The 26,066-nt window shown below is 39.3% G+C and overlaps 1 protein-coding gene across 4 annotated transcripts in view; it reads left to right on the plus strand.

Annotated features, from left to right (window-relative positions):
• ZMYM2 (zinc finger MYM-type containing 2) overlaps nucleotides 1–26,066 on the plus strand; it is an 88,917-nt gene that overhangs the window by 23,878 nt on the left and 38,973 nt on the right. For 2 of the 4 annotated variants that reach the window (XM_060288009.2, XM_060288010.1), the window contains exons 3-8: nucleotides 1,532–2,033; nucleotides 2,295–2,388; nucleotides 7,310–7,595; nucleotides 8,923–9,088; nucleotides 9,875–10,087; nucleotides 23,175–23,246. In XM_060288009.2, the coding sequence (XP_060143992.1) occupies nucleotides 1,542–2,033; nucleotides 2,295–2,388; nucleotides 7,310–7,595; nucleotides 8,923–9,088; nucleotides 9,875–10,087; nucleotides 23,175–23,246 (1,323 nt within the window). In that variant the 5' untranslated portion in view covers nucleotides 1,532–1,541. Of the gene's footprint in view, nucleotides 1–1,531; nucleotides 2,389–7,309; nucleotides 7,596–8,922; nucleotides 9,089–9,874; nucleotides 10,088–23,174; nucleotides 23,247–26,066 lie in introns of all 4 variants that reach the window. The other 2 variants (XM_030882748.2, XM_060288008.1) reach the window with 2 other exon arrangements.

Here is a 26,066-nt window from a genome sequence, read left to right on the forward strand (position 1 = left end):
TGTCTCCTCACCTTCTCTGAGGCTGCAGTGAATAAACCACTTCACACTCGTATCTGTCCGTCCGCAAATTGACCTGCAGTCTATACTCACCCTTCATTTTCCCTTCTAGTTGGTTTTTTCCTTGTTTAGTCTCTGCAATTAAGGTGATCCATGTTCCGGACTAGTTCTACTACCACCTGTGCCCATGACCTCATCCTCTCTGTGTGCTCAATAACTTATTTTCTTTCTTTTCTGGCCTTTTTTTTTTTTTTTTAACCATTAACTGTCTGCTGTCTCTTTGGCTTTAGCACAGCTCTGCATATCTAATAGGTGCTCGGAAATACGAGTTAACTATGGCAGTCATGAAGAGTTCGGATTGTTGAGTTATAGAGACCTGGGAGTGAATTCTAGCTGTGTGACTTGGGTTAGTTAGCATCTCTAAGCCACAAAATGGGACAAATATTGTAACCATATCAAGGGTTGCTTTGAAGATGTGACCAAGGAGTGGATGATATTTTCCTAGGGCTGTTGTAACAAGTCGCCGCAGACTTGGCGGCTTAAAACAGACCTTGTTTCCTTTAACAGTTCTAGAGGTCACAAGTCAGAAGTCAGTGGCCCTGGGCTCAAACCAGGGCGTCAGCAGGGCCATACTCGCTCAGGAGGCTCTGGGGGAGGGCTCACTCCCTGCTTCCTTTAAGTTCTGGTGCTGCCAACATTCCTTGGCTACATCACTTTCATCTCTTCCGGGCACCTCTGTGCTTACGTTGCCTGGAATCTCCTTGCACCTCTGTTGATGAGGCCACTTGAGATGCAGGTGGGGCCTGCCCAGGTAATCTCATTTTTAAGTCCTTAACCATAATCATCTCTGCAAAGACCCCCTTTCCATCCGAGGTAACATTTACAGCTTCCAGGGATTAGTATCTGATTTCTTTGGGGCCGTTATTCGGCCTGATACATGGATATAAAGGACATGGCAGATGGGGATTTAAGCTTTCTAGATGGGGTCAAGAAAGATTTCAGATTCTCAGAAGGATTTAATCATACAGCTATGGGAGCCAGGGAATATGAGAACAGTGGATTAAAAAAAAAAAGATAAGGGAAATTAGGGATTAATCATGTCATTTTATTTAATACAGTAGATGAATGGGATAGATATAGAGAAGAGATTTTCATGATCAGATTTTAGTTATATTTTTGTTCACATGTGTGTAGAAGGATTTATCTGTGTTTTCAGTGTTAAAATTATAGGGTAAGCAGTGGTGGAAAGGAGGTGGTAGAGATGGGAACATACTGCATATTCTTACTGAAAATTCGATAATTACCTTTCTTTTTATATTGCAAGAAGTTCACATGTAAACTTTATGAAATGATTAGTGAATGAGAGAAGATCACAGAATGCATATAAAATTTTTCCTGGATATTAGATAAGAATGACTTTCATTTAGAGTAAGAAAGAAAGTAAAAGTACATTTAAGAAATTTTTTGAATTAGAATAACATCAAAAGCCATAAGTGACATTTGTAAAAAAATTTTTTTCCCATCTCCTTAACAGGTTCTTTGGCATGGACACAGGTTCATCAGGAGGATTAGAATTGACTGATCAGACTCCTGTTTTGCTGGGGAGGACGGCCATGGCAGCTAGCCTCACGGACGTAGGAAATTCATTTAGTGGGCCACCTAACCCTTTAGTGAATAGATCTAGTAAATTTCAGAACTCATCAGTGGAAGATGATGATGATGTTGTGTTTATCGAACCTGTACAACCTCCTCCGCCTTCTGCACCAGTGGTAGCCGATCAAAGAACCATAACATTTACGTCATCGAAAAATGAAGAGCTACAAGGAAATGATTCCAAAATTCTTCCTTCCTCAAAAGAATTGGCTTCTCAGAAGGGAAGTGTAAGTGAGACAATTGTCATCGATGATGAAGAGGACATGGAAACAAATCAAGGGCAAGAGAAAAATTCCTCCAATTTTATTGAACGGAGACCACCCGAGTCTAAAAACAGAACCAATGATGTGGATTTCTCTACTTCCAGTTTTTCAAGAAGTAAGGTAAATGCAGGAATGGGTAATAGTGGTATCACCACAGAACCAGACTCTGAAATTCAGATTGCTAATGTTACGACCTTAGAAACAGGTGTCAGCTCTGTGAGTGATGGCCAATTAGAAAATACTGACGGGCGAGATATGAACCTAATGATCACACACGTAACATCACTGCAGAATACCAGCTTGGGAGATGTCTCTAACGGACTGCAGTCGAGTAACTTTGGTGTTAATATGCAAACATACACCCCGTCTTTAACTTCACAGACCAAGACTGCAGTAGGACCTTTTAATCCTGGTAGAATGAATGTGGCAGGAGACGTATTTCAGAACGGAGAGTCTGCAGCTCATCACAATCCTGGTAAGCCTGGAGGGGGCTTCTGCCCCGTGGAAGGGATTTTGCACTGGTGGATTCTTTTTTTTATTATAGTAATTGGTGCTACTTTGGTTAGTTTATTCATGTAAGATATATTAATTCTATTGACTTTTAAGTTTGAAATTTTAACTAATAAGAGATGTAAAACCGTGTATATAGTATTTCTCTGTAGATAATTAGAAAATCAGATAAATTAATGTCTAAAGGAAGTAAAACAAAATACTCTTTATATTCAGCACCACTAAAGTCTAATAATTTGGCATCTTATTTGTCACATACTGACTTTATGCTAGTGTATTTTTTTTTAATTCATTTATTTTTGGCTGCATTGTGTCTTCGCTGCTGCGCACGGGCCTTCTCCAGTTGCAGCGAGTGGGGGGCACTCTTTGGTGTGGTGTGCGGGCCTCTCATTGTGGTGGCTTCTCTTATTGTGGAGCATGGGCTCTAGGCACAAGGGCTTCAGTAGTTGTGGCGTGCAGGGGCAGTAGTTGTGGCGCACGGGCTTAGTTGCTCTGCAGCATGTGGGATCCTCCTGGACCAGGGCTCGAACCCGCGTCCCCTGCGTTGGCAGGCGGACTCTCAACCACTGTGCCACCAGGGAAGCCCTATGCTAGTGTATTTTTAATAGTATTGTTTTTATGTGTAAAAAGAGAACAAAAAGATAAATAGCACATGTAAGGAGCAATATGTTGTATAGTTGCATTTAGATTTGTTTTTACTTTCCCTGTGTTTAATTTTGACTGCCTATCTGATTATAATTTTTACTTATTAGCACTTTGTTATTTTTTCTTACATTTAAAGATTGGTAAATTTCTTGACTACTTGAAAACATTTTCTGCAGGCATCTTTGCTCTGTGGAAGCTGTGCGAAGAGCTGTGTGGCTTTTCCTGACTGTGTCTGTGTCTGCCCCCGGCCTCTGTATGGCCTGCCTGTCTCTCACGTACCTTCTCTCCGTCCTTCTCAGGCTTCATCGTTTTAGGCTCATGAGCAGCTTTACACCCTAGGATTGTGGAGAATAATAAGGAATGACTGAAACCTAGGTCATGTAGAATGTTCTGTGAAATGCTAGTTTTTCCTTTCATACTTATTATTCTTCTGGTTATGAGAGTAATGTGTAATTATTGAAGAATGTTTGGAAAATCCATAATTAAAAAATGATGAAGAAAGGTTACCACTGTTGTTAATGCTTTGAGTGGTTGTCTTTCAGTGTTTTCCCTTTGTATTTCTTAACTTGGTTGAAGTGCAGTTCTTCATAATTTTGCTTCCTGTTTCCCCGCATTTAATATTACTCTGTATTTTCTCATACCATTAAAATTATTTATGCACAGAAGTTTTAATGACTGCACCATGGATTTGGTTATACCATTCCCATATTTGGTTTTTACATTGTTTCCCTTTTTTGCTCTTGTCGGTCTATGATGAACTTTTTTTTTTTCCCCAAATTTCTGATTATTTCTTAGAGTATATTCTAGAAGTGAAGTTACTGGGCCAAAGACTATCACTACTCCCATCCCTCCAAAGAGTTTTGGTTGTAAAAATTTTCTGCTTTGTAGTGATTTTGAAAGAAATATGTTTCTTATTACTCAGTTTTGAAAATTCCTAATGTCTTCCAAGATCCTTTCCCCCGTATGTATTTATATATATCTGTTGGTAGGTCATTGTATGCATATATGTGTATGTGACGTCGTATGAACGTTTTTAAGTTGTGGAAATACATTGTCATACGGCCTTCTGGAAAGTTTTTACCAATTTATACTGCTATCAGCTGTGTATTAGAGGGTCTTTCCTTCTAGCTCACATAAAAGTTTAAGACATGATAATAGTCAAATTAGTTTCAAAATAGCTATTTTGTCTTTCTTATAAGTATATTAAAAACATAAGTGTATGAAAAAGAACATAACGTTCAGTCTTACTGTTGAGAATATGGTACATTTAATTCCAACCTGAGATTGCAATAGAGGTATAGCTTTGCAAACTTTCCCTTTCTCCTGCTCCTTTAAATACCTAACAATAATCTTGAACTTTTGACTATATCAAGAGTATATGTTTGATTTTGTTAATTCTCTATTTAGTTCACTTCCAGTTTTTACTATTTAAATAACTCGTAAGAATATTCTTATCCATGTATGTCGGGATACGTAGTACCTGAGGACTATTGCTGGGTCAAAGCACATTTATTATAAGAATTGTGTTCCTGTTCACACAAACTCTTAACACAGGGAATGTAAAGTATGCATCAGGAAACCAGACAGATACACCTCTTGCTCCTGAGTTTATGGATTAGCTCCTGTGTGTTTGTGCTGTCTTTGTTTGTCATAGAGAATTATAACATCTTGGCTGTTTATACTGGCTCTCAGACTAATGGTGACTTGGGCAAATTAACCTCTATCCCTTAGTGTCCATTGTATAAAATAGAGAATGATTAGGTCTCTTCCATTCCTAAAAATATTTTGATATTGGAGGAGGTGAAAATTTGAAAGTAGGGGAATGTAAGAACTGAAGCATAGATAAAAGGAGCCATTGCATTATTTATACAGGGCCTAGCACGAAATTGAGAGTAATTGCCACTTTTCAAAATCAAGTTGATAGATAGATGCCTTTAGGGTTAACTAGGTTCCTTTTCAAAAAAAAAAATTATTTATTCTGGCTCTGCCGGGTGTTAGTTGCGGCACGTGGTATATTTAGTTGCGGCATGCGGAGTCTTAGCTGTGGCATGCATGTGGGATCTAGTTCCCCGACCAGGGATCAAACCCAGGCTTCCTGCATTGGGATCAGGGAGTCTTACCCACTGGACCACCAGGGAAGTCCCTAACTAGGTTCCTTTAAGTATATATTCAAATGACAAGCCTGCAGGGTTGAAAGTTCTAAGGAGCCACTATTTATGTTGCAAAAGCTATTACTTCTAACATGTATTCAAATATTTTTATAAAAAAATATTTATTTATTTATTTTTGGCTGCATTGGGTCTTCGTTGCTGTGCAGGGGCTTTTCTCTAGTTGCAGCGAGCAGGGGCTACTCTTCATTGCGGTGAGTGGACTTCTCATTGCGGTGGCTTCTCGTTGCAGAGCACAGGCTCTAGGCACATGGGCTTCAGTAGTTATGGCATGCGGGCTCAGTAGTTGTGGCTCGCAGGCTCTAGAGTGCAGGCTCAGTAGTTGTGGTGCACGGGCTTAGTTGCTCCGCAGTATGTGGGATCTTCCTGGACCAGGGATCGAACCCATGTCCCCTGCATTGGCAGGTGGATTTTTAACCACTGCGCCACCAGGGACGTCCTCAAATATAATTTTTGATTGAAGGCCCTTCATAATATGGAATTGCCAGTTTGTTTCAGTGATTTGCTTTCTTCGTGTTCCTTAGTATTTTTACCTCTTTATTAAAACAGGTCAGTTACCCTGATGATAGCAGGATAACAGGATTCCAGAAGGCACTCTGTTTACTCTGTGTATAGAACATATATTTATTTGGAGGGGTTGTGGAGTAAAGTAGAATTTGAATAGCAGTATATGTAGCCCCTTGAAACCATTAGGTTGATGGACTGGGTCAGAACCAGGAAATTGCCCTCTTCAAGGTTTTGGTAGTAAAGAAATTTCCTCATACTCTGGATATATTTATACATTGTTTCTCATATGAAAGGGCATCTTTTTTGTATGGAAATACAAATTTCAGAAGAAACTAGAAAGGAAAAGTATTACAAGAGACCAAAGTAGTAGAAATTATAATAGAAGTGGTAGCATGAAAAGTTTCAAAATGAAAAAACATTATGGTGTATTGGTATTGTAGTGTGAGTCTGTGTAACAGTAAGTAGTATGGTGAGCTGGAGACATCCTGCTAAGTCCCAAAGAAGCTTACTAAGAAGAGGAGGGAGAACTCAGCACCCTGGTGGTCGGTTCCCCAGGCCTTAATGCTGTGCTGTTGAAGCTGTGCTGCTGGCAGTGGTAGAGCAACGGGATGTCTCATCGGTCACTAGACGTTGGCTTAACATCACCACTTCTGTGTAACACTCTCATTTCTTTGATATTATGTGGTATACTTAGAAGCCATGAAATGAAACATGTAAGTGGAAAAGCTGTTCTTAGAAAGGTTTTCTTTAAAATTTTTTGGCTGCACCACGTGGCATGTGGGGATCTTAGTTTTCCGACCAGGGATCGAACCTGAACCTCTTGCATTGGAAGCGTGGAGTCTTAACCGCTGGACCACTAGGGACGTCCCTAGAAAGATGTTTTGAATATAGTCATTTGTAAACTTTATCTGAGCTATATTGTATTTTTTTTTTTTTTTTCTTTTTGCGGTACGCGGGCCCCTCACTGTTGTGGCCTCTCCCGTTGCGGAGCAGAGGCTCCGGATGCGCAGGCCCAGCGACCATGGCTCACGGGCCCAGCCGCTCTGCTGCATGTGGGATCTTCCCGGACCGGGGCACGAACCCGCGTCCCCTGCATCGGCAGGCGGACTCTCAACCACTGTGCCACCAGGGAAGCCCAATCCGAACTATATTGTATTTGTCAAAGGTTCTGGTTGGTTAAGATTTTATTATATATTTATGTTGATGTATGTGTTCCTCGCTTAAAGTAATATTTTGTAAATTCTTCCTGTTTAGTAACTAATGGCTAATGTTTTTTAGTGCTGCATATGTGCCAGTCATTGTGGTTTATAAACCATGTATTATCTCATTTAAAGTTACCATTTCCAGTTTAGAGAAGAGTTAGGCACAGGGTTAGTAACTTCCCAGTCTAGTAGGTAATGGAGCCTGAATGTCAGCCATCAATTCTGACTCCAAAGTTTGTGCCCTTGACCGCTCTGCTATACTGCGCCTTATCGATGTCTGAAACTTGGACAGAATGGGAAGTTAAAACTGTGTCTCTGATATAAATTTCAGTGTATGTGTTTTTGTTTTGGTTTGTTTTTTTAGATTCTTGGATCTCCCAGTCAGCATCATTTCCCCGAAATCAGAAACAGCCAGGGGTGGATTCTTTATCACCAGTGGCCTCTCTTCCTAAACAGATTTTCCAGCCTTCTGCCCAACAGCAACCCACTAAACCAGTTAAAGTCACTTGTGCAAACTGCAAAAAGCCTTTACAGAAGGGACAGACAGCTTATCAGCGAAAAGGATCAGCTCACCTCTTCTGTTCTACCACCTGCCTCTCTTCCTTCTCTCACAAGCCTGCTCCAAAGAAACTTTGTGTTATGTGTAAAAAGTAAGGTTTACCTTCCAGCATATTTCCTTATGGTTGCATATTGGTGGTATAAAATGTGAGAAAAATTGTTTTAGAGGTGAATTACTATGTTTTAAAAATTCGTAAGCTTGTTTGAATATTAAAGCCAAACTCAAATTTGTAATGGCTTTGGAGTGTTCTCTGTCAAGCTGAGGTGGCTTAGGATTAAAAGCCTTCCTATTTGGATAGGCTTTGGCGTTGCTTTAGATACTAGGCCCTTATAATTAATTTTATCTGTAATCTCCATTGGACTTGAATTCGTAAAAATACATACATGCTTATTTACATTATTAATTATAAGAATTTAGTTCTAGCCAGACAAAATTGTTAAGCAATTTATGTATAACTAGTTTTGTATTAAAATAGGTCAAAATTTGGACTACCTTCATGTTAAGATTATTAAAAATTGGCAAATCTTTGGATATTATATGCATTTATTTATGTTTGTCTTGAACGTTGTCATTTTAATACCTCTTCAAGACTCAGGTACCTTTTTTTTGACAGCCTTGGAGTGACAGGATCCTCTTCTGCCATTTTTTAGGTCTGGTCTCGCTAGTTAAAAATGAGCTGAATATGGTATGTTGTGTGCAAGTATTAAACAGGTAGATTTTCTGTACCATCTCTTGAAGCAGCCCAAGTTTGTAAAGATATTTTTAGATATTAGAACTGGAAAAGGCTGAGTGCTCTGTATACGTTTAGTAAATTCAAATATTGGAACAATTGTTATACAGTTTTTTGGTTGCTTTACAGTAGTAGACTTGCATACAGCAATATAAGACCTGGAACTTCAGAATTAAAGGAAAACTTCAAAGGTCATCAATATTGTCATTTCCTAACATTTCTAATTGTAGTTGAAAGCTGTATAGAATGGTAGGTGGGGTTCTTTTGGGTTATGGGATGTATTTAAGTTCACTTATCCTCTCCATATTCCTGTGACCTAGGTACCTCATGCTTTCTACGTACCCACGAGAGGGAAATTGAATAGGTATTGTAAATTTATACCTCAGTAAATTAGGCCTTGACGTTAAACTCCATGTAAATAACAAGTTTTTTTTTTTTTTTTAAGTGGTTCTAATATCTGAAAGCCTTGTTAAGGAGCTTGAAGATAAATTGAGTAGTGGCTAGGGTTTAATAGTATTGCTTCTCAATCTTCTGTGTTCATATTTTATTGCCAAGAGTTTTTAAATAGTAAAAGTGAGTTAATGAATCTAAAAATGGGTTTCAGTCTATGGAAATTAAAAATGTCAGTTATTACTCTTTGATTTATTTTAAAGTAGAGTTTGACTTTGCTGCTCCTCGTATTTTTCAGAGATATAACTACAATGAAAGGAACCATTGTTGCCCAAGTGGATTCGAGCGAATCCTTCCAGGAATTCTGTAGTACATCTTGTCTGTCTCTTTATGAAGACAAACAGAATCCTACTAAAGGAGCGCTGAATAAATCAAGATGTACAATTTGTGGTAAACTAACAGAGGTTTGTATTTTTGTGCTTTATCATTTAGTTCTAATTAATGGGAATATTTTTGACTTTTAACTGTTTTGACATAATCTTTCATCAGTATGTATTTCCTTAAAAGTGAGGGTATATAAAACCTATCTTATAAATATCCCATTATGTAATCCCATTCTCTCATGGGGAGAATGATTTACAAAAAAATTGAAATATAACATCAATTGACTTATTTCCTGAGGTTGGAGCACTCACAGAAAACCCATAGTGTTTAAATAGACTGACTGCACATGAGAGCCAGCAAACGATCTTGCTTAAGAAGCGGAACGAGTGGAGGGGATGTTTTTGAGGACTTCGTTAAAAGTGTATTACGGTTTTTGCATTTGATGAAATAAAAAGAAATCTGTGCATACGTGCTTCATTTGAATTAATTATAATGTTAGTCCTCTCCTCCCTGTTGTACAGCAGTGTACTTATATTTAAATAATTTCCTTTTAGATTTATCTAAAGATTTCCAATCTGTTTGGAAGTTTTATACTAACACTGCCCGAACTGGGTTGTTTCCTGTCACTTCTAGATACGTCTAGAGAAGTTTGTACGATGACCCTGGTGGTCCTCTCTGCCTTGCACCGTATATATGTGTGTATAAAAAAGTTTAAAGAAGAATGAAATGTACTTTGTCTTGCCTTTTCCGTAAACAAGCTTTACACAGAAAAACTGAGGCATTTTCTTTCTATTGGAGCACCTTGTTAGTTAGCTACGTGTCATATATTAATTTGTTTTTTAAAATTTTGCTTGTTTTTCTTTTAGATTCGCCATGAAGTTAGCTTTAAAAATATGACTCATAAGCTGTGCAGTGACCACTGCTTTAATAGATACAGAATGGCCAATGGTCTAATAATGAATTGCTGTGAGCAGTGTGGGGAGTACTTGCCCAGCAAAGGTGCTGGGAACAATGTCTTGGTCATTGATGGTCAGCAGAAGAGATTTTGCTGCCAGAGTTGTGTCAGTGAATACAAGCAGGTAATTCATGATCTGATCAGAATCAACCGTTGTTTTGAATGTGCTTTTAAATTGCTATAATAGTTTCACTCTAACAGCATTAATTAACCAGATTTATCTTGAAGTCTCATTTAATTCCATTATTGTCTTAACATCGTAGCGATAACCAATCTCAAGTGAATACTGAAATACATGTAGGTTATTGGAAATAAGTTTGTGATTTTACATAGAAAGGTAAATGCTTACCAAAGTGATTCCTTTTTTGGGTGGTGGAGAGGGGTCGTAAATACGGTTTTTCAAATTGTTAATGCTTAGCGTAGGAGTGATTATTTTATTTCCATTTGATTGTTAATTTAAAATTTAAGGTCTTTGACTTAGCTTAGTTTATTTTTTAATATATACCTGTGGTTTCAAAAGTCAGAGCGGTCTAGCTCCCATTTCTTTCTTCTCTTGGTTCCTACTTATCCTTTATACATATCAGTTTTTAATTCTTACTATTTTGTTTTCTTTCTGAAGAATTAAGGAAATAATGTATTCTTAGTTTCTCTTTTATCGGTACAAAAGGCAGCATACTGTATGTACTGTACTGTACCCTCCATTTGTATCTTGGAATCATTCCCTGTCAGTATATTCCTTATTCTTCCTTATTCCTTTTATGGCTGAGTTAAATTTTCAGGAATTCTGTGAGCCAGTTGTTAAAACACCCATTATTAAAAAGTTAAGTTATAGAAACTTACAGGTAAATTATCTTTGTATTAGTCTGCTAGGGCTGCTGTAACAAAATACTGAAGGGCTCAGACAACCAAGAATTTATTTTCTCACAGTTCTGGAGGCTTAAAATCTTAAGATCAAGGTGCCTTTCTGGGGTGGTTTCTGGTGAGGCCACTCCTCCAGGCTTGTAGCTAACCTCCTTCTTGCTGTGTCTTCACGTGGTCTTTCCTTTGTGCTCAGAAGGAGAGAGTGTCCTGGTCTGTCTTCTTGGACCTAACCTGTAGGGCTTCATTCAACCCTAACCGCCCCCCTTAAAGGCCCTATCCCAAATACAGTCTTGTTGCGGTTAGGGCTTCAAGATACTCATTTGAGGTGGGGGGAGACACAATATTGAAGACAAAGAAAATAAATACTTAAAATGTACCACTTCCTAATTATCTTATTACATTTCAGTATTACCTGTGCTCTTGAGGTTATTTACATTATTTGTGAGATGGAAATATTATACATAATGGTGTGCTTCTGTGTATCTCTTCCCAATTTCATGTTTAGTTTTATGTTGGTGGCCTGAAATTAGCCACGGTGGGGAGAGTCTCATGGTAGATGTTACAATAAATATGGTGCTTACTTTCACCTCCCGAGAGCTAGTGGTTAACCATATACAAGACAGTACGGGGCTGACTGTTGTTTATTTGATCACTTTGCTGTTGGTGGTGTTTGGGTTATTTCGTGTTTTGCTGCTGCAGATGACAGATGATGAGTAACCTGTGCAGGAACAACCCCGAGGTCTTGCGGGTTCAGTTCCAGACCAGTGCAGTGGAGCGAATGTCGTAGTAGAGCGAGTCATGGGAATTTTTTGGTTTCTCAGTGCACATAAGTTGTTTACTATTAAGTGTGCAATAGCACTGTGTCTAAAAAAATGTACACACCTTAATTAAAAAAATATTAACCATCATCTGAGCCTCAGTGAATCATAGTAGTAGCATTCCAAGATCACTGATTATACCAAGAGATCACCGTAACAAATAGAGTAATAATGAAAAAGTTTGAAATGTCGCAACAATTACCAAAATGTGATACAGAGGCACGAGGTGAGCAGATGCTGTTGGGAAAATGGCGCTGATGAAGTTGCTCGACGCAGGGTTGCCACAGACCTCCAATCTGTAAAAAAGGCACTACGACAAGGTCTGCCTGTATATCCTTGACTCTGTGGAGATGTTGTTTCAGGGTAGATTCTTAGAAGCAGGATTGCTCAGCCAGAGGTACGTGCACATGTTAGTTTGTTAGATACTGTTAAATTGCCTCTGTTAGAGGTGGACCAGTTTGTATGCCTTTCAGCAGTGTATGTGGAAGTGCCCGTTTCTCCGTAGCCTCTCCAGCAGGGACTTTTAGCACTTTATTCTGTTTGATGAAAACAGTATGTTTAGTAAAATTTGTATTTCTCTTATTAGGAATGCTGATGAGCAGCTTTTCATATTTCAGAGCTCATTGTCTTTCCTTTTCTGTGAACTGTTTGTTTACCTCTTATACCCATTTTTCTGTTTGGGCTTTGGTTTGTCTTAGTCTTTCCCCCATTAAGTCAAACTTTTAATGAGCAAAATGCATCTGTAATTTGTTCATGAAACAATTATTTAGCAACTATTATGTTGCAGGTACTGTGCTAATTGCTTGAAATAGTCTGATAGGAAGTACAGTAGATAGTTCCTGCTTTCGTGGGATTTGCATTGTGCTGATATAGTTCAGATTTGTTAACATAAGGAAGGTTTTGCGGTGATTGAAAGGATCAGACTAATTATAATCTCCAGAACTCAATGTGGTGTTTGATGTTGGTGATGTCATTGCATTAGTTATCTTCTGATACCTAGGTTTGGTAAGAGCTAGCTGCCCTGGGTTAAAGTCGTGGCCCAGCACTCATCCTCTGTGTCCTGGGCATTTGCTTAAATCCACCCCCCCGCCCCACCCCTGCACCCTGCCTTTTTTCATCACGTGTCTTGCCTGATGGTATTTCCTGCAGTTTTTAAAAATATTTATTTATTTTTGGCTGTGTTTGGTCCTTGTTGCTGCTTGCGGGCTTTCTCTAGTTGTGGCGAGCCAGGGCTTCTCTTGTTGTGGAGCACAGGCTCTAGGCACGCGGGCTTCAGTAGTTGTGGCTCATAGGCTTAGTTGCTCCGCGGCATGTGGGATCTTCCCGGACCAGGGCTCAAACCCGTGTACCCTGCATTGGCAGGCAGATTCTTAACCACTGCGCCCCCAGGGAAAACCCCTACAATTATTTATTTATTTATTTATTTATTGCGGTACGCGGGCCTCTCACGGTTGTGGCCTCTCCCGCTGCCAAGCACAGGCTCCGGACGCACAGGCTCAGCGGCCATGGCTCACGGGCCCAGCCGCTCCGCGGCATGTGGGATCTTCCCGGACCGGGGCACGAACCCGCGTCCCCTGCATCGGCAGGCGGACTCTCAACCACTGCACCACCAGGGAAGCCCCCCCCTACAATTTTTAATGAGTGGAAATAGTAAGTACCTTTTTCTTTTTCCAGTGGTAGTGCCTTTGGTGTTTCCTCATTAAATTAGATGCCAACTTCAGAGTTGGTAAATATATTTTATCACATTAAAGAAGAATCCATGGATTTCTTTCATTAAATGTTTTATCAGAAATGAGAATCGAGTTTTGAAGGTCTTTTCAGTGTCTATGGCAGTGATTGTATGATTCCCCCCCCACACCTTTATTTATTTATTTTTTTGGCGGCGTCAGGTCTTAGTTGTGGCATGTAGGATCTTCGTTGAGGCATGCGGGATATTTCGTTGCAGCGTGCGGGCTTCTTTCTAGTTGTGCCGTGCAGGTTCCAGAGCGCGTGGGCTCTGTAGTTTGCAGCACATGGGCTCTCGTTTGCAGCACATGGGCTCTCTCGTTGAGGAATGCGAGCTCAGTAGTTGTGACACGGGGGCTTAGTTGCCCCGCGGCATGTGGGATCTTAGTTCCCCCACCTGGGGTAGAATTCGTGTCCCCTGCATTGGAAGGTGCAGATTCTTTACCACTAGACCACCAGGGATGTCCCTCCCCATCCCTTTAAATCTATTAATATGTGAATTATTTTAATGGATTTCCTAATTCATCTAAACATTCTTGCATTATTAGAATAAACCATACCAGATCATTATTGTATTTTAAATTTTATTTCTAATTGTTAATATTTAGTACTTTTCCATTGGTATTCATAAGTGAGATTAGTCTTGAATTTCCTTTTTTTGGTGCAGTCTTTAAGATATCAGTGTTATATTTGCTTTATAAAAATGCTCAGAGGAAAGTTCATACCCTTATATATACTTAAATGAGTAAAAATGAACATAAATGAATTAACTATTAAACTCAAAGTTGTAAAAAGAAAATAAAGCAAAAGACAAGAAAAAAGATAAAAGTAGAAATTAATGAATTAGGATATAAAAATAGTACTAAAATAATTCAAAATGCTGCTTCTATAGGAAATCAAGTCTTTGAAAAACTAGACAAACGATTGTCAATCAGGAACAGAGGTTTAAAAATGCACAGATTCACAAAGATAAGAAATGACAAGTTGGACTAACCATCAAAACAGAGAAAATTGAAGAGAATCAGCAAGGGGCTACTTTGTCCAACCCTGTATAGAAATACTGAAAACCTAGATCAAGTGAGTAATTTTCTATCAAAATATGATTTCCCTAAATTGACTCCAGAGCAGATAGAATAAGGCAGAGAAATTTCCATAGAAGAAATAGAGATAGTTATCAAAGAACTACCCCACAAAATGAAATAGGCTCAGATGGTTTTACAGGGAAATTCCATCAGATTTGAACTAGGCAACCTTAGTGTTATTTAAACCATTCCAAAGCGTTAAAAAGGGTGAAAACTACTCATGTTAAAAAAAAAATTGTGAAGTGTATATAATATAATATTCCTGACTTTAACCATTTTTAACTATACAATTGAGTGGAATTAATTACAGTCATAATTTGTGCAGTCATTACCTCTATTTCCAGAACTTTTTCGTGACCCAAACAGAAACTCTGTGACAATGAAGCCAATAACGCCTCATCTTCCCCTTCACCCCTGACCCTGGTAATCTCTCATCTACTTTCTGTTGATGAATTTGCTGATTCTAGGTATTTCATATAAGTGGAGTCATACAATATCTTGTCCTTTTTGTCTGGTTTATTTGCTTAACATAATGTTTTGAGTTTCAGCCATGTTGTAGCATTGTTTTTTATGGCTGAATAATATTCATTGTATGCATATACATTTTGCTTATTCATTTATTTGATGATGGACATTTGGGTTGTTTCCATCTTTTGACTATTGTGAATCATACTGCAATGAACATTAGCATATAAGTATCAGTTTGAGGTCTGTTTTAGAGTTCTTGCGGGTGTATACCTAGGAGTGGAATTGTTGGGTCATAGGGTAATTCTATGTTTAGCTTTTTGAAGAATGGTTAAACTGTTTTCCACAACAACTGTATCAGTTTAAATTCCTACCAGCAATACATGAGGGTTCCATTTGCTGTCCATCTTTGCCAACACTTGTTACTTTCCATTAAAATTTTTTTTTTATCATAGACATCACAGTAGGAGTGGAGTGGTATATCTTTGTGGTTTTGACTTGCATTTCCCTAATGACTAATGATGTTGAGTATGTTTTCATGTGCTTTTTGGCCATTTGTATGACTTCCTATAGAAGTCATATATAGTTTTTTTAAATGTTTGTTTATTTATTTGGCTGTGTCAGGTCTTTAGTTGTGGCATGTGGGCTCTTAGTTGCGGCATGCGACATCTAGTTCCCTGACCAGGGATCAAACCCAGGCCCCCTGCATTGGGAGCACAGAGTCTTAACCGCTGGACCACCAGGGGAGTCCCTCATTTTACTTTCTTGATAATGTCATTTGCAGAAAACTTTTTAATTTTAATGAAGGCCAGTTTGCCTCCTTTTCTTTTGTTGATTGTGTTTTTGGCACCATATCTAAGAATTACCAAATCAAAGGTCAAGGTCGTTTATCCCTATGCTTTCTTCTAAGAGTTTATGGTTTTAACACATATTTAGGTCTTTGGTCCATTTTGAATTAATTTTGTTGATGATGTGAGGCAGGCATCCAACTTCGTTCTCTTGTGTGTGGAAATCCAGTTGTCCCAGCACCATCTGTTATTGGACTTGTGTGGTTTTTTTTGTTGTTGTTTTTAATTTTTTTACTTTTTCATTTATTTATTTAGTTTTTTGGCTGTGTCATGTGGCATGTGGGATCTTAGTTCCCCGACCAGGAATCGAACCCGTGCCCTTTGCAGTAGAGGCTTGGAGTCTTAACCACTGGGCCACCAGGGAAGTCCCTGTTAATTGGTCTTGTGATATTTGTCAAATATTAATTGGCCATAGATGAGTAGGTTTATTTCTGATAACCATCTTTGTAGGAAGTTTTGAAATCAGGAAATGAGTCCTCCAACTTTGTTCTTCTGTTTGGATACTCTAACCCCATTCTAGTTTTGTATGACTTTTCCATTTCTGCAGAAAAGGCTTTTATAATTTTGATAGTGATTGCATTGATTCTGTAGATCGCTTTGGGTAGTACTGACATTTCTGCAATGTCAAAGCTTCCTATGTATGAACATGGGATGTTTTCTCATTTACTTAGGTCTTTATTAGCTCTAGTAGCTTTATTGTTGACCCCTTGGGGTTTTCCTTTTTTTCCTTTTTTTATAAATGTTTTTATTTTTGGGTGCGTTGGGTTTTCGTTGCTGCGTGCGGGCTTTCTCTAGTTGTGGCGAGCGGGGGCTACTCTTCATGGTGGTGTGCAGGCTTCTCATTGCACTGGCTTCTCTTGTTGCAGAGCTCAGGCTCTAGGTGCGTAGGCTTCAGTAGTTATGGCACGTGGGCTCAGTAGTTGTGGCTCTCAGGCTCTAGACGCAGGCTCAGTAGTTGTGGCACACAGGCTGAGTTGCACCTTGGCATGTGGGATCTTCCCGGACCAGGGCTCTACCCCGTGTCCCACTGCATTGGCAGGCGGATTCTTAACCACTGTGCCACCAGGGAAGTCCCTGGGTTTTCTTTATATAGAGTCAGTTCATCTCCAGTAATGATAGTTTTACTTCTTCCTTTCCAATTTAGATGCCTTTTATTTCTTTTTCTAACTTGTTCTGGCTAGAACTTTCACTATCATGTTGAATAGAAGTGGCAAAAGTAGGCATCCTTTTCTTGTTCCTGACCTTAGAGGGAAAGATTTGTGTCTTTTCTCCTTTGAGTATGCTGTTAGCTATGGGTTGTTCATATATGGCATTTGTTACGTTGAGATGGTTTTCTATTCCTAGTTTGTTGATTGTCTTTTATCATAAAAGGGTGTTGAAGTTTGTTAAACTTTTTCTTCATCATTTGAGATTATCATGTGGTTTTTACCTTCATTCTATTCATGTGGTAATTACATTGATTATTTTACATTTGCATTACTGGGGTAAACCCCACTCGGTTATGGTGTGTAATATTTTTAATATGCTGCTGAATTTGCCTTACTGATATTTTCCTTTAGATTTTTGTATGTATATTTGTAAGAGATATTTGTCTGTAATGTCTGTCTGTCTTTGGATTCAGAGCAACGGTGGCCTAATGGAATAGGAGTGGGAGGTGTCCACCGTGTTCTGACCTGGGGAGAGTTTGAGAAGAATCTGTGTTAGCTCCTCTTTGAATGTTTGGCGGAATGTCTCAGTGAAGTCACTTGATCCTGGCTTTACTTTGCTGCAACGCTTTTTTTTTTTTTTTTTTTTTTGCATTACGCGGGCCTCTCACTGTTGTGGCCTCTCCCATCGCGGAGCACAGGCTCCAGACGCGCAGGCCCAGCGGCCATGGCTCACGGGCCCAGCCGCTCCGCGGCACGCGGGATCCCCCCAGACCGGGGCACGAACCCGCATCCCCTGCATCGGCAGGCGGACTCCCAACCACTGCGCCACCAGGGAAGCCCGCTGCAACGCTTTTGATGACTGATTCAGTCTCTTTACTTCTTACAGGTCTGTTGATATTTTCTGTTTCTTCCTGAGTCAGTTTTGGTGTTTTGCATTTTTTTTTTTTTTAAAAGTGCAAACCACTCCAGGTATTTATTTATTCATTTAATTTCTTTTTTTACCTTTGGCTGCGTTGGGTCCCCGTTGCGGCGCGCGGGCTTCTCACTGCAGTGGCCTCTCCCATTGCGGAGCACGGGCTCCAGGTGCATGGGCTTCAGTAGCTGTGGCGCAGGGGCCCAGCCGCTCTGTGGCATGTGGGATCCTCCCAGACCAGGGCTTGAACCTGAGCCACCTGCATTTGGCAGGCGGACCCCCAACCACTGCGCCACCAGGGAAGCCCCTGGTTTGCATTTTTTAAGGGATTTCTGTTTCATCTAGGTTATCCAGTTGTTGGTGTATAATTATTCATAGCATTTTCTCACAGTCCTTTCTTAGGGAATATTTGTAGTATTGTCCCTACTTTCGTTTCTCTGTTTTGTTCTTTGCGTCTTTTTTCTTAGTATAACTAAAGTTTGTTGACTTTTTTGATCTCTTCATTGGCCAGCTTTTTGTTTCAGTGATTATATTTTCATACTCGTTATTTCTCTGCACTCTATTATTTCCTTTCTTCTGCTGGCTTGGGTTTAGCTTTCTCTCTTTTTCTGTTTCTTTAAGGTGTAAGTTATGTTATCGATCTTCTTTTCAAAAATAGGTATTTGCAATTATAATTTTTCCTCTGAGCACTGTTTGCACTGCATCCTGTCACTTTTGGTATATTTTGGTTTTGCCTTGACTCATCTGTTAAGTATTGAAAAATTTCCCTTGTGATTTCTTCTTTGACCCATTGGTTAAGAGTGTGTAGTTTTTATATCCCTGTATTTGTAAATTTTCTAGTTTTGTTTTTGTTATTCATTTTTTATTTCATTCTGTTATGATTGGAAAAGATACTCTGCGATTTCAATCTTTATACATTTATTGGGACTTTTCCTGGAGAATGTTTCATGTGCACTTGGGGAGAACATAGCGGCTTGTAGTGTTATTCAGATCCTGTACGTAAGTGCCAAAATCCCGTGTGGCTGGTCTGTCCATTATTGAAATGGGTGTATGTATTGAGTTCTACAGCTGTTACAGTAGAATTGCCTGTTTTTCCCTTCACTTCTGTCAATGTTTACTTAATATATTTTGGGTCTCTGATATTTGGTGAAAAAGTTTATAGTTGTTATATCTTCTTGATGAATTTACCCTTTTTCCAGTATGGTTTTGTTTTGTTTCTTGTATTAGTTTTTTGACTTAAAGTTTATTTTGTTTGATGTTAAAATTTTTTTAGAAATTTGTGGTGTATTGTGGGGATTCTTGTGGTTTATCCATTCTAGGGTTCTTTCAGCTTCTTCTCCCTGAAATTAGTCTTTTGCCTAATTTGCAGTGTTTTCAGACTTTTGAGCACTCGTTCAGCCCTGCCCTCTTTTCCTCTCCCTCCGGGACTCTAATAATTAGTTATTATATTACTGTAGTTACAGTCCTGCAGGTCCCTGAGGCTCTATTCTTCTTTATTTTTACCTCCAAGGCTGTGTTATTTCTGATATTCAGACTGGATAGTTTCTCTTTTCCCCTTCCGTGGTCTTGTCCTCTGTCTTTTCCATTCTGCTCTTGGTCCCATCCATTGGGATTTTTGGTGGTTGTTATTTATTTTACTAATACTTAATTTTGTTTAGAACAGTTTCAGTATTACAGAAACATTGATCAGATAATACAGAGTTCTCATGGGATAGCCCCTCCCCGCACCGTTTCCCTCTGTATTGACACCTTAAATTGGTATGATAATTTGTTACAATTAGTGAGCTCATATTGAAATATTATTAGTATGTAAAGTCCATAGTTTACGAAAAAATTAAGAAAATCTGAATAATGTTCATTTCCTGTTCCAGGATCCCATCCAGGATGCCACGTCACATTCAGCAGTTGTGTCACCTTAGGCTCCTCTTGGCTGTGACATTTTCTCAGACTTTGACGAGCTTGACAGTTTTTAGGAGTCAAGTGTATTGCAAGAGGCCCCTCTGCTTTCATCTGTAGGCAGACCGGGCTCTGGGTTTAGGAGGGAGATGACAGAGGTGTTGGCCTTTTGCACTTTTGCAGTTTTCATCACATAACAAGGGTACATGTCTCAACATGACTTATGACTGTTGGTGTTGATGTAGATCACCTCGCTCAAGTGGTGTCAGGATTCTCCACCGGAAAGCCCCCGCCGCCCCCCCGCCCCCCCCCCCCACCCCCCCCCGTTCCTTGTTTAATGTTTGGAAGAAAGTCACTCTCCTTTAAGGTGGAGTATATAGTTACTTGGAATTTTTCTGCATAGGACTTTTGCCCCTGTTTTCAGTCATGCAGTTTCCATTTGGACCTTCTATTTCTTTGATGAGAATTTCTATTTTTTAATTGTTGTGTTTTTTTCCCCTTGTTGAAGCATTTTTATCATGGCTGCTTTAAAACCTTTGGCTCATAATCCTAGGTATCTGTGCTTTCAGTGTGAGCATCTTTTGACTGTCTTCTTCTGTGGCTCTGGCTCCCTCCCCTCTGGGCTCCAGGAGGGCCTGCTACTGCGCTCCCTGCAGCCCCACTGGCACCAGGATGATTCTCCTCCAGAGGATACAGAAAGTATTCTTCATAATATCAGTAAATAAAGCTTATTTCAAAGTAGTGTTTCATCTTTTTTTTAGTGGTCATAGTTTTTATATTTCTCATACTATATGTTCATAATTTTAAGTAAATAAGAGGGAATCTGTGTGTATGTTGTTACTGATAAAGGGACATAATCAGACATGTTTGGAGAGCACTGCAGTGATGCTCTAGTGAATGTCTTCTTTTTCTAAAGCCTGGGAACTAAAACTGTACAGTGATTTTTTTTGGTCCCTGCTCTCGCATTCTTCCACCCCCAACCTTTTGTCTCTAACATCTAAGTTGTCCACTCTTACTGTTTATCCCTGTCCCTGTAGCCCAGTTAGTGTCTGGAGTATACAGATACAGGTGATTAATCATCTAGATCCCGGCAGTGGGGACTGTCTAGTGCTTAACACTTGTCTTTTAGTATTTTCCATTTTCTTAAAAAAAATTTTATTTAAAAATTTTTAAAATTTTTATTGAAATATAGTTGATTTACAGTGTTGTGTTAGTTTCACGTGTACGGCAAAGTAACTTGGTTATACGTACACATAAATCTATATATTCTTATATTCTCTTCCACTGTAGATTATTACAAGCTGTTGAGTGTAGTTCCCTGTGCTGTACAGTGGGTCTTTGTTGGTTATCTACTTTACATATAGTGGTGTGTGCATATTTTATTTTTTTTATTTTTTATTTTTTTGCGGTACACGGGCCTCTCGCTGTTGTGGCCTCTCCTGCTGCGGAGCACAGGCTCCGGACGCGCAGGCTCAGCGGCCATGGCTCATGGGCCCAGCTGCTCTGCGGCATGTGGGATCTTCCCGGACCGGGGCACGAACTCGTGTCTCCTGCATCAGCAGGCGGACTCTCAACCACTGCGCCACCAGGGAAGCCCGGTGTGTGCATATTTTAATCTCAAGCTTCTAATTTATCCCTGCCCCCCTCCCCCCATTTTCCCCTTTGGTAACCATGAGTTTGTTCTATGTCTGTGAGTCTATTTCTGTTTTGTAAATAAGTTCATTTGTATCATTTTTTTTTTTAGATTCCACATATAAGGGATATCACATGATATTTGTCTTTCTGTCTGACTTCACTTAGTATGATAATCTCTATCTAGGTCCATCCATGTTGCTGCAAATGACATTATTCCATTCTTTTTATGGCTGAGTAATATTCCATTGTATATATACCACATCTTCTTTATCCATTCCTCTGTCAGTGGACATTCAGGTTACTTCCATGTCTTGGCTATTGTAAATAGTGCATCAGTGAACATTGTATCTTTTCAAATTATGGTTTCCTCCAGATAGATGCCCAGGAGTGGGATTGCTGGGTCGTATGGTAGTTCTATTTTTAGTTTTCTAAGGAACCTCCACACTGTTCTCCATAATGGCCGCACCAAATACATTCCCACCCACAGTGTAGAAAGGTTCCCTTTTCTCCACACCCTCTCTAGCATTTACTGTTTGTAGGTTTCTTGGTGATGGCCATGCTGACTGGCCAGAGGTGACACCTCATTGTAGTTTAGATTTGCATTTCTCTAATGGTTAGTGATGTTGAGCATCTTTTCATGTGCCTCTTAGCCATCTATATGTCTTCTTTCAACAAATATCTATTTAGATCTTCTGCCCATTTTTGACTTTTTTTTTTCATATTGATCTGCATGAGCTGTTTGTATATTTTGGAGATTAATCCTTTGTCGGTTGCATCATTTCCAAATATTTTCTCCCATTCTGTAGGTTGTCTTTTTGTGTTGTTTATGGTTTCCATTGCTGTGCAAAAGCTTTTAAGTTTAATTCAATCCCATTTGTTTATTTTATTTTATTATTTTTTGTGCGGTACACGGGCCTCTCACTGTTGTGGCCTCTCTCATTGTGGAGCACAGGCTCTGGACGCGCAGGCTCAGCGGCCACGGCTCACAAGCCCAGCCGCTCCGCGGCATGTGGGATCCTCCCGGACCGGGGCACGAACCTGTGTCCCCTGCATCGGCAGGTGGACTCTCAACCACTGCGCCTCCAGGGAAGCTCCTATTTTTGTTTTTATTTCCATTACTCTAGGAGACTATTTTCCATTTTCTTGCATAGTATTTTGACTTTTAAGGAAAACAGGATGCTTTCTGCAAAGAGTAAGGATATAAATTTCTGTGTGCTGGAAGCTGTTATATGTGCTTTAAAAAGAGTTTCCAAAACAACCCATTTGCAGATGATGAAAACTGTAACTGTGTAATTTCCAAATCAGTTTTCTTTTGTTTTTGTTTGTTTGTTTGCTTTGGCTGCACTGCAAGGCTTGTGGGATCTTAGTTCCCTGATCAGGGATTGAATCCAGGGCCACGTCAGTGAAAGCTCCGAGTGCTAACCACTGGACTGCCAGGGAACTGCCGAGATACTGTTTTATGTATTATTAATAGATTTTACTGAATACATTTAGAATACCTTGTCATCTAAGAGAAATATGTGATTTTTTTTTGCAAGGTCTACTTAGAGGTGAGTCAAATCTAAGGGTCTGTTTTTAATTCTTTATTTATCTAGTTACTATTATTTTTCTATAGGATAATTATAAAGTTATGATATATAATATTCTGTAAGCTGGTCAGTGGCACTGTAGGACAAATAGGCATTTTTAAAAGTTGGAACGAGGTTGTAAGTCACAAAACAGGTAATTAAGACTCAACTTTTACAGATTGCTTGTTGACCTTTCGATCTAGCAGCCTTTCTTTATATCTTTTTATAAAGCCTTTTAAAATCTTTTTTTAGGTAGGTAGCCACCCAAGCTTTCTGAAGGAGGTTCGTGATCACATGCAGGACTCTTTCTTAATGCAGCCTGAGGTAAGCAGGAGTGTGGCTGGGGTTAAGGCCTCGACATGACATGCTCTGCTACTGCCTTTATTGTGTGTCTGAAAAATCGTGTACATTTTGAAGTGTATTAACATTTATGAACTTTAAATATGTCAGATGATGATTATTTTCTTACTTTATCTCAAGACCGACGAACTTTCTCATTTCACTAAATTTTACATGTGTTTTCTTGTGTGCACTCATTTGCTTTTAGGTATTTATGTTATTAAAAATTATTTTAAGGGACTTCCCAGGTGGCACAGTGGTTGGGAGTCTGCCTGCCGATGCAAGGGACACGGGTTCGCGCCCCGGTCTGGGAGGATCCCAGATGCCGCAGAGTGGCTGGGCCCGTGAGTCATGGCTGCTGAGCCTACCGCAAAAAAAAAAAAAAAAAAAAAAATTATTTTAAGATATAGATTTTTTTTTTTTTTTTGCGGTGCGCAGGCCTCTCACCGTTGTGGCCTCTCCCGTTGCAGAGCACAGGCTCCGGACGCGCAGGCTCAGCGGCTATAGCTCACGGGCCCAGCTGCTCCGCAGCATGTGGGATCTTCCCGGACCGGGGCGCGAACCCGTGTACCCTGCATTGGCAGGCGGACTCCCAACAACTGCGCCACCAGGGAAGCCCTAAGATATAGATTTTTAATGCACAGTCCTTGACCTCAGTGGGCATTTAAAAAAAAAATAAATTTATTTATTTATTTACTTCTAGCTGTGTTGGGTCTTTGTTGCTATGCATGGGCTTTCTCTAGTTTTGGCGAAGGGGGGCTACTCTTTGTTGTGGTGCACGGGCTTCTCATTGTGGTGGCTTCTGTTCGTTGCAGAGTGTGGGCTCTAGGGTGTGCGGGTTTCAGTAGTTGTGGCACGCGGGCTCAGTAGTTATGGCTCGTGGGCTCTAGAGCACAGGCTCAGTAGTTGTGGCGCACAGGCTTAGTTGCTCTGCAGCATGTGGAATCTTCCCGGACCAGGGCTCGAACCCGTGTACCCTGCATTGGCAGGTGATTCTTAACCACTGTTCCACTAGGGAAGCCCCCAGTGGGCATTTAAATATAGGATATAAGAGTCCTTCTCTTGTGCCTACCTGAAAGAGGGGGGGAAGATCCTTTCTTTCAAAAAATGTTTCCAAATCTATGTTCCCATTAAGCCATATGAATAAATTAGGACTTGAATAATAAATGTATACAATTAAGAATAATTATAATTGTAGTACAGTGATCTAAATAAGGAATTTTATATTGATATAATACCACTGATTAACCTATGGACCTTATTCAAATTTTGTTCATTAATGTCTGTTATAGCAAATTGAGGAAAAAAAATTGTATAGCATCCAGTCCAGGATCATAAGCCATTATTTAAAAACAAGTTTTTTTCAGTTTCTCCCTCTGTTCTTCTGAGACCCTAATTCCAGGTGTATTAGAGTTCCTGCTCCTGTCCCATGGTCACGGTGGCTCTATTATTTATTGAGGTTTTTAAAGTCTTGTTTTCCTTCTGGCTTCATTTTAGAGACCTTGTAATGTGTCTTTAGTTTTACTAATCTTTTCTAATCAACTGTTAGTTCCATGTGGTGTATTTTTTTGTCTTGGACTTTGTCATCTCTAGAGGTTCCATCTGGGTCTTTTTTATGTCCTCTATTCCTGGCCTCATTGTGTTCATATTTTTCCTCCATGAGTATATCAGCGTATTTATCATAGTAGCTCTTTTAACATCTTTGCCTACTATTTTCCTGTCTGTCCTTTCTATATAAAATGTCTATATAATGAGTTATACGGTTGACTGAGAGTCAACTTGAGTGAATAAAAGAAGTGTAAGGTTTACTTGAATTTATCTCTTAATCTTCACTTAGTATAAAAATTAGTATAATAGCATGTCATTGTTGAAGTTTTATCACTATCCCCCTCTCCACAGGGTTCTTCACTATTTTTATGCTTTGGACTCCCTTGGTAACATGCGTAGATGGTTTCTCAGCATGCTGTTAAATGCATAAAATATCTATGATTACAACTAGAACCAATTATTCCAAATAGAGTTATCAAAGTATTTAAAAATTTTTGAAATGTGATATATATATACTGTATTAATGCATTAAGTAATAAGGTATAGTGGTTATTAACTATAATGTTTTTTATTTATTTATTTATATAATGTTTTTTGAAGTAATGTTGGACATCAATGATATATTGAGCCACCTGCCAGTATAAGATAAAAAGTTGGGGATTTTTGTTTTAGCGGGTTCTGCTAAAACTAATGTGGTTTATTACCTCTAATCAGAATGAAAAGAAAGCTACGTTTCCGTTAGATGTTAATATAAAGATAATAATTTTTCCATGTGATGTCATGGACCTAAGTTAGTTTTCAGTTGTATCTGGATGTGGCCAGGAAGTCAGTTCTGTGCAGCCACACTTGTGCCCATTTCCTAGATTAGATTTGCAGTAACAAGTCCATCAAGGCTTTGTCTCTTGAGCACCTACCCTTGCCGTCCACTTGCTTGGTTAAAAATGTAGTAAATGAGATGTTTTACTTACATCTAAAAGGAAAAATTAGGGAGAAGTTTTAGAATCTTGTGATGGTTAACTTTGATATTCATGTGGAGCTGGTTAACATGAAAATGTAAGGCACCTTTTTTCAATGACTAGACTGAAAATGAGCCCATTTGCTGCAAACTCCCCATTATTTTTTCGTTTTACCTCACCAGTGTTGTTTCTATCACATCTACCTCATACTTTTTTTTTTTTTACTGAATTTATAATTTATTTCTTCCCCTGCCTGAATGGGGAATATAATAATTGTGAATTTGTTCCACTTAATTTTGTT

This window comes from Globicephala melas, chromosome 18 (genome assembly GCF_963455315.2).
Source record: "Globicephala melas chromosome 18, mGloMel1.2, whole genome shotgun sequence".
Taxonomy (NCBI): Eukaryota; Metazoa; Chordata; class Mammalia; order Artiodactyla; family Delphinidae; genus Globicephala; species Globicephala melas.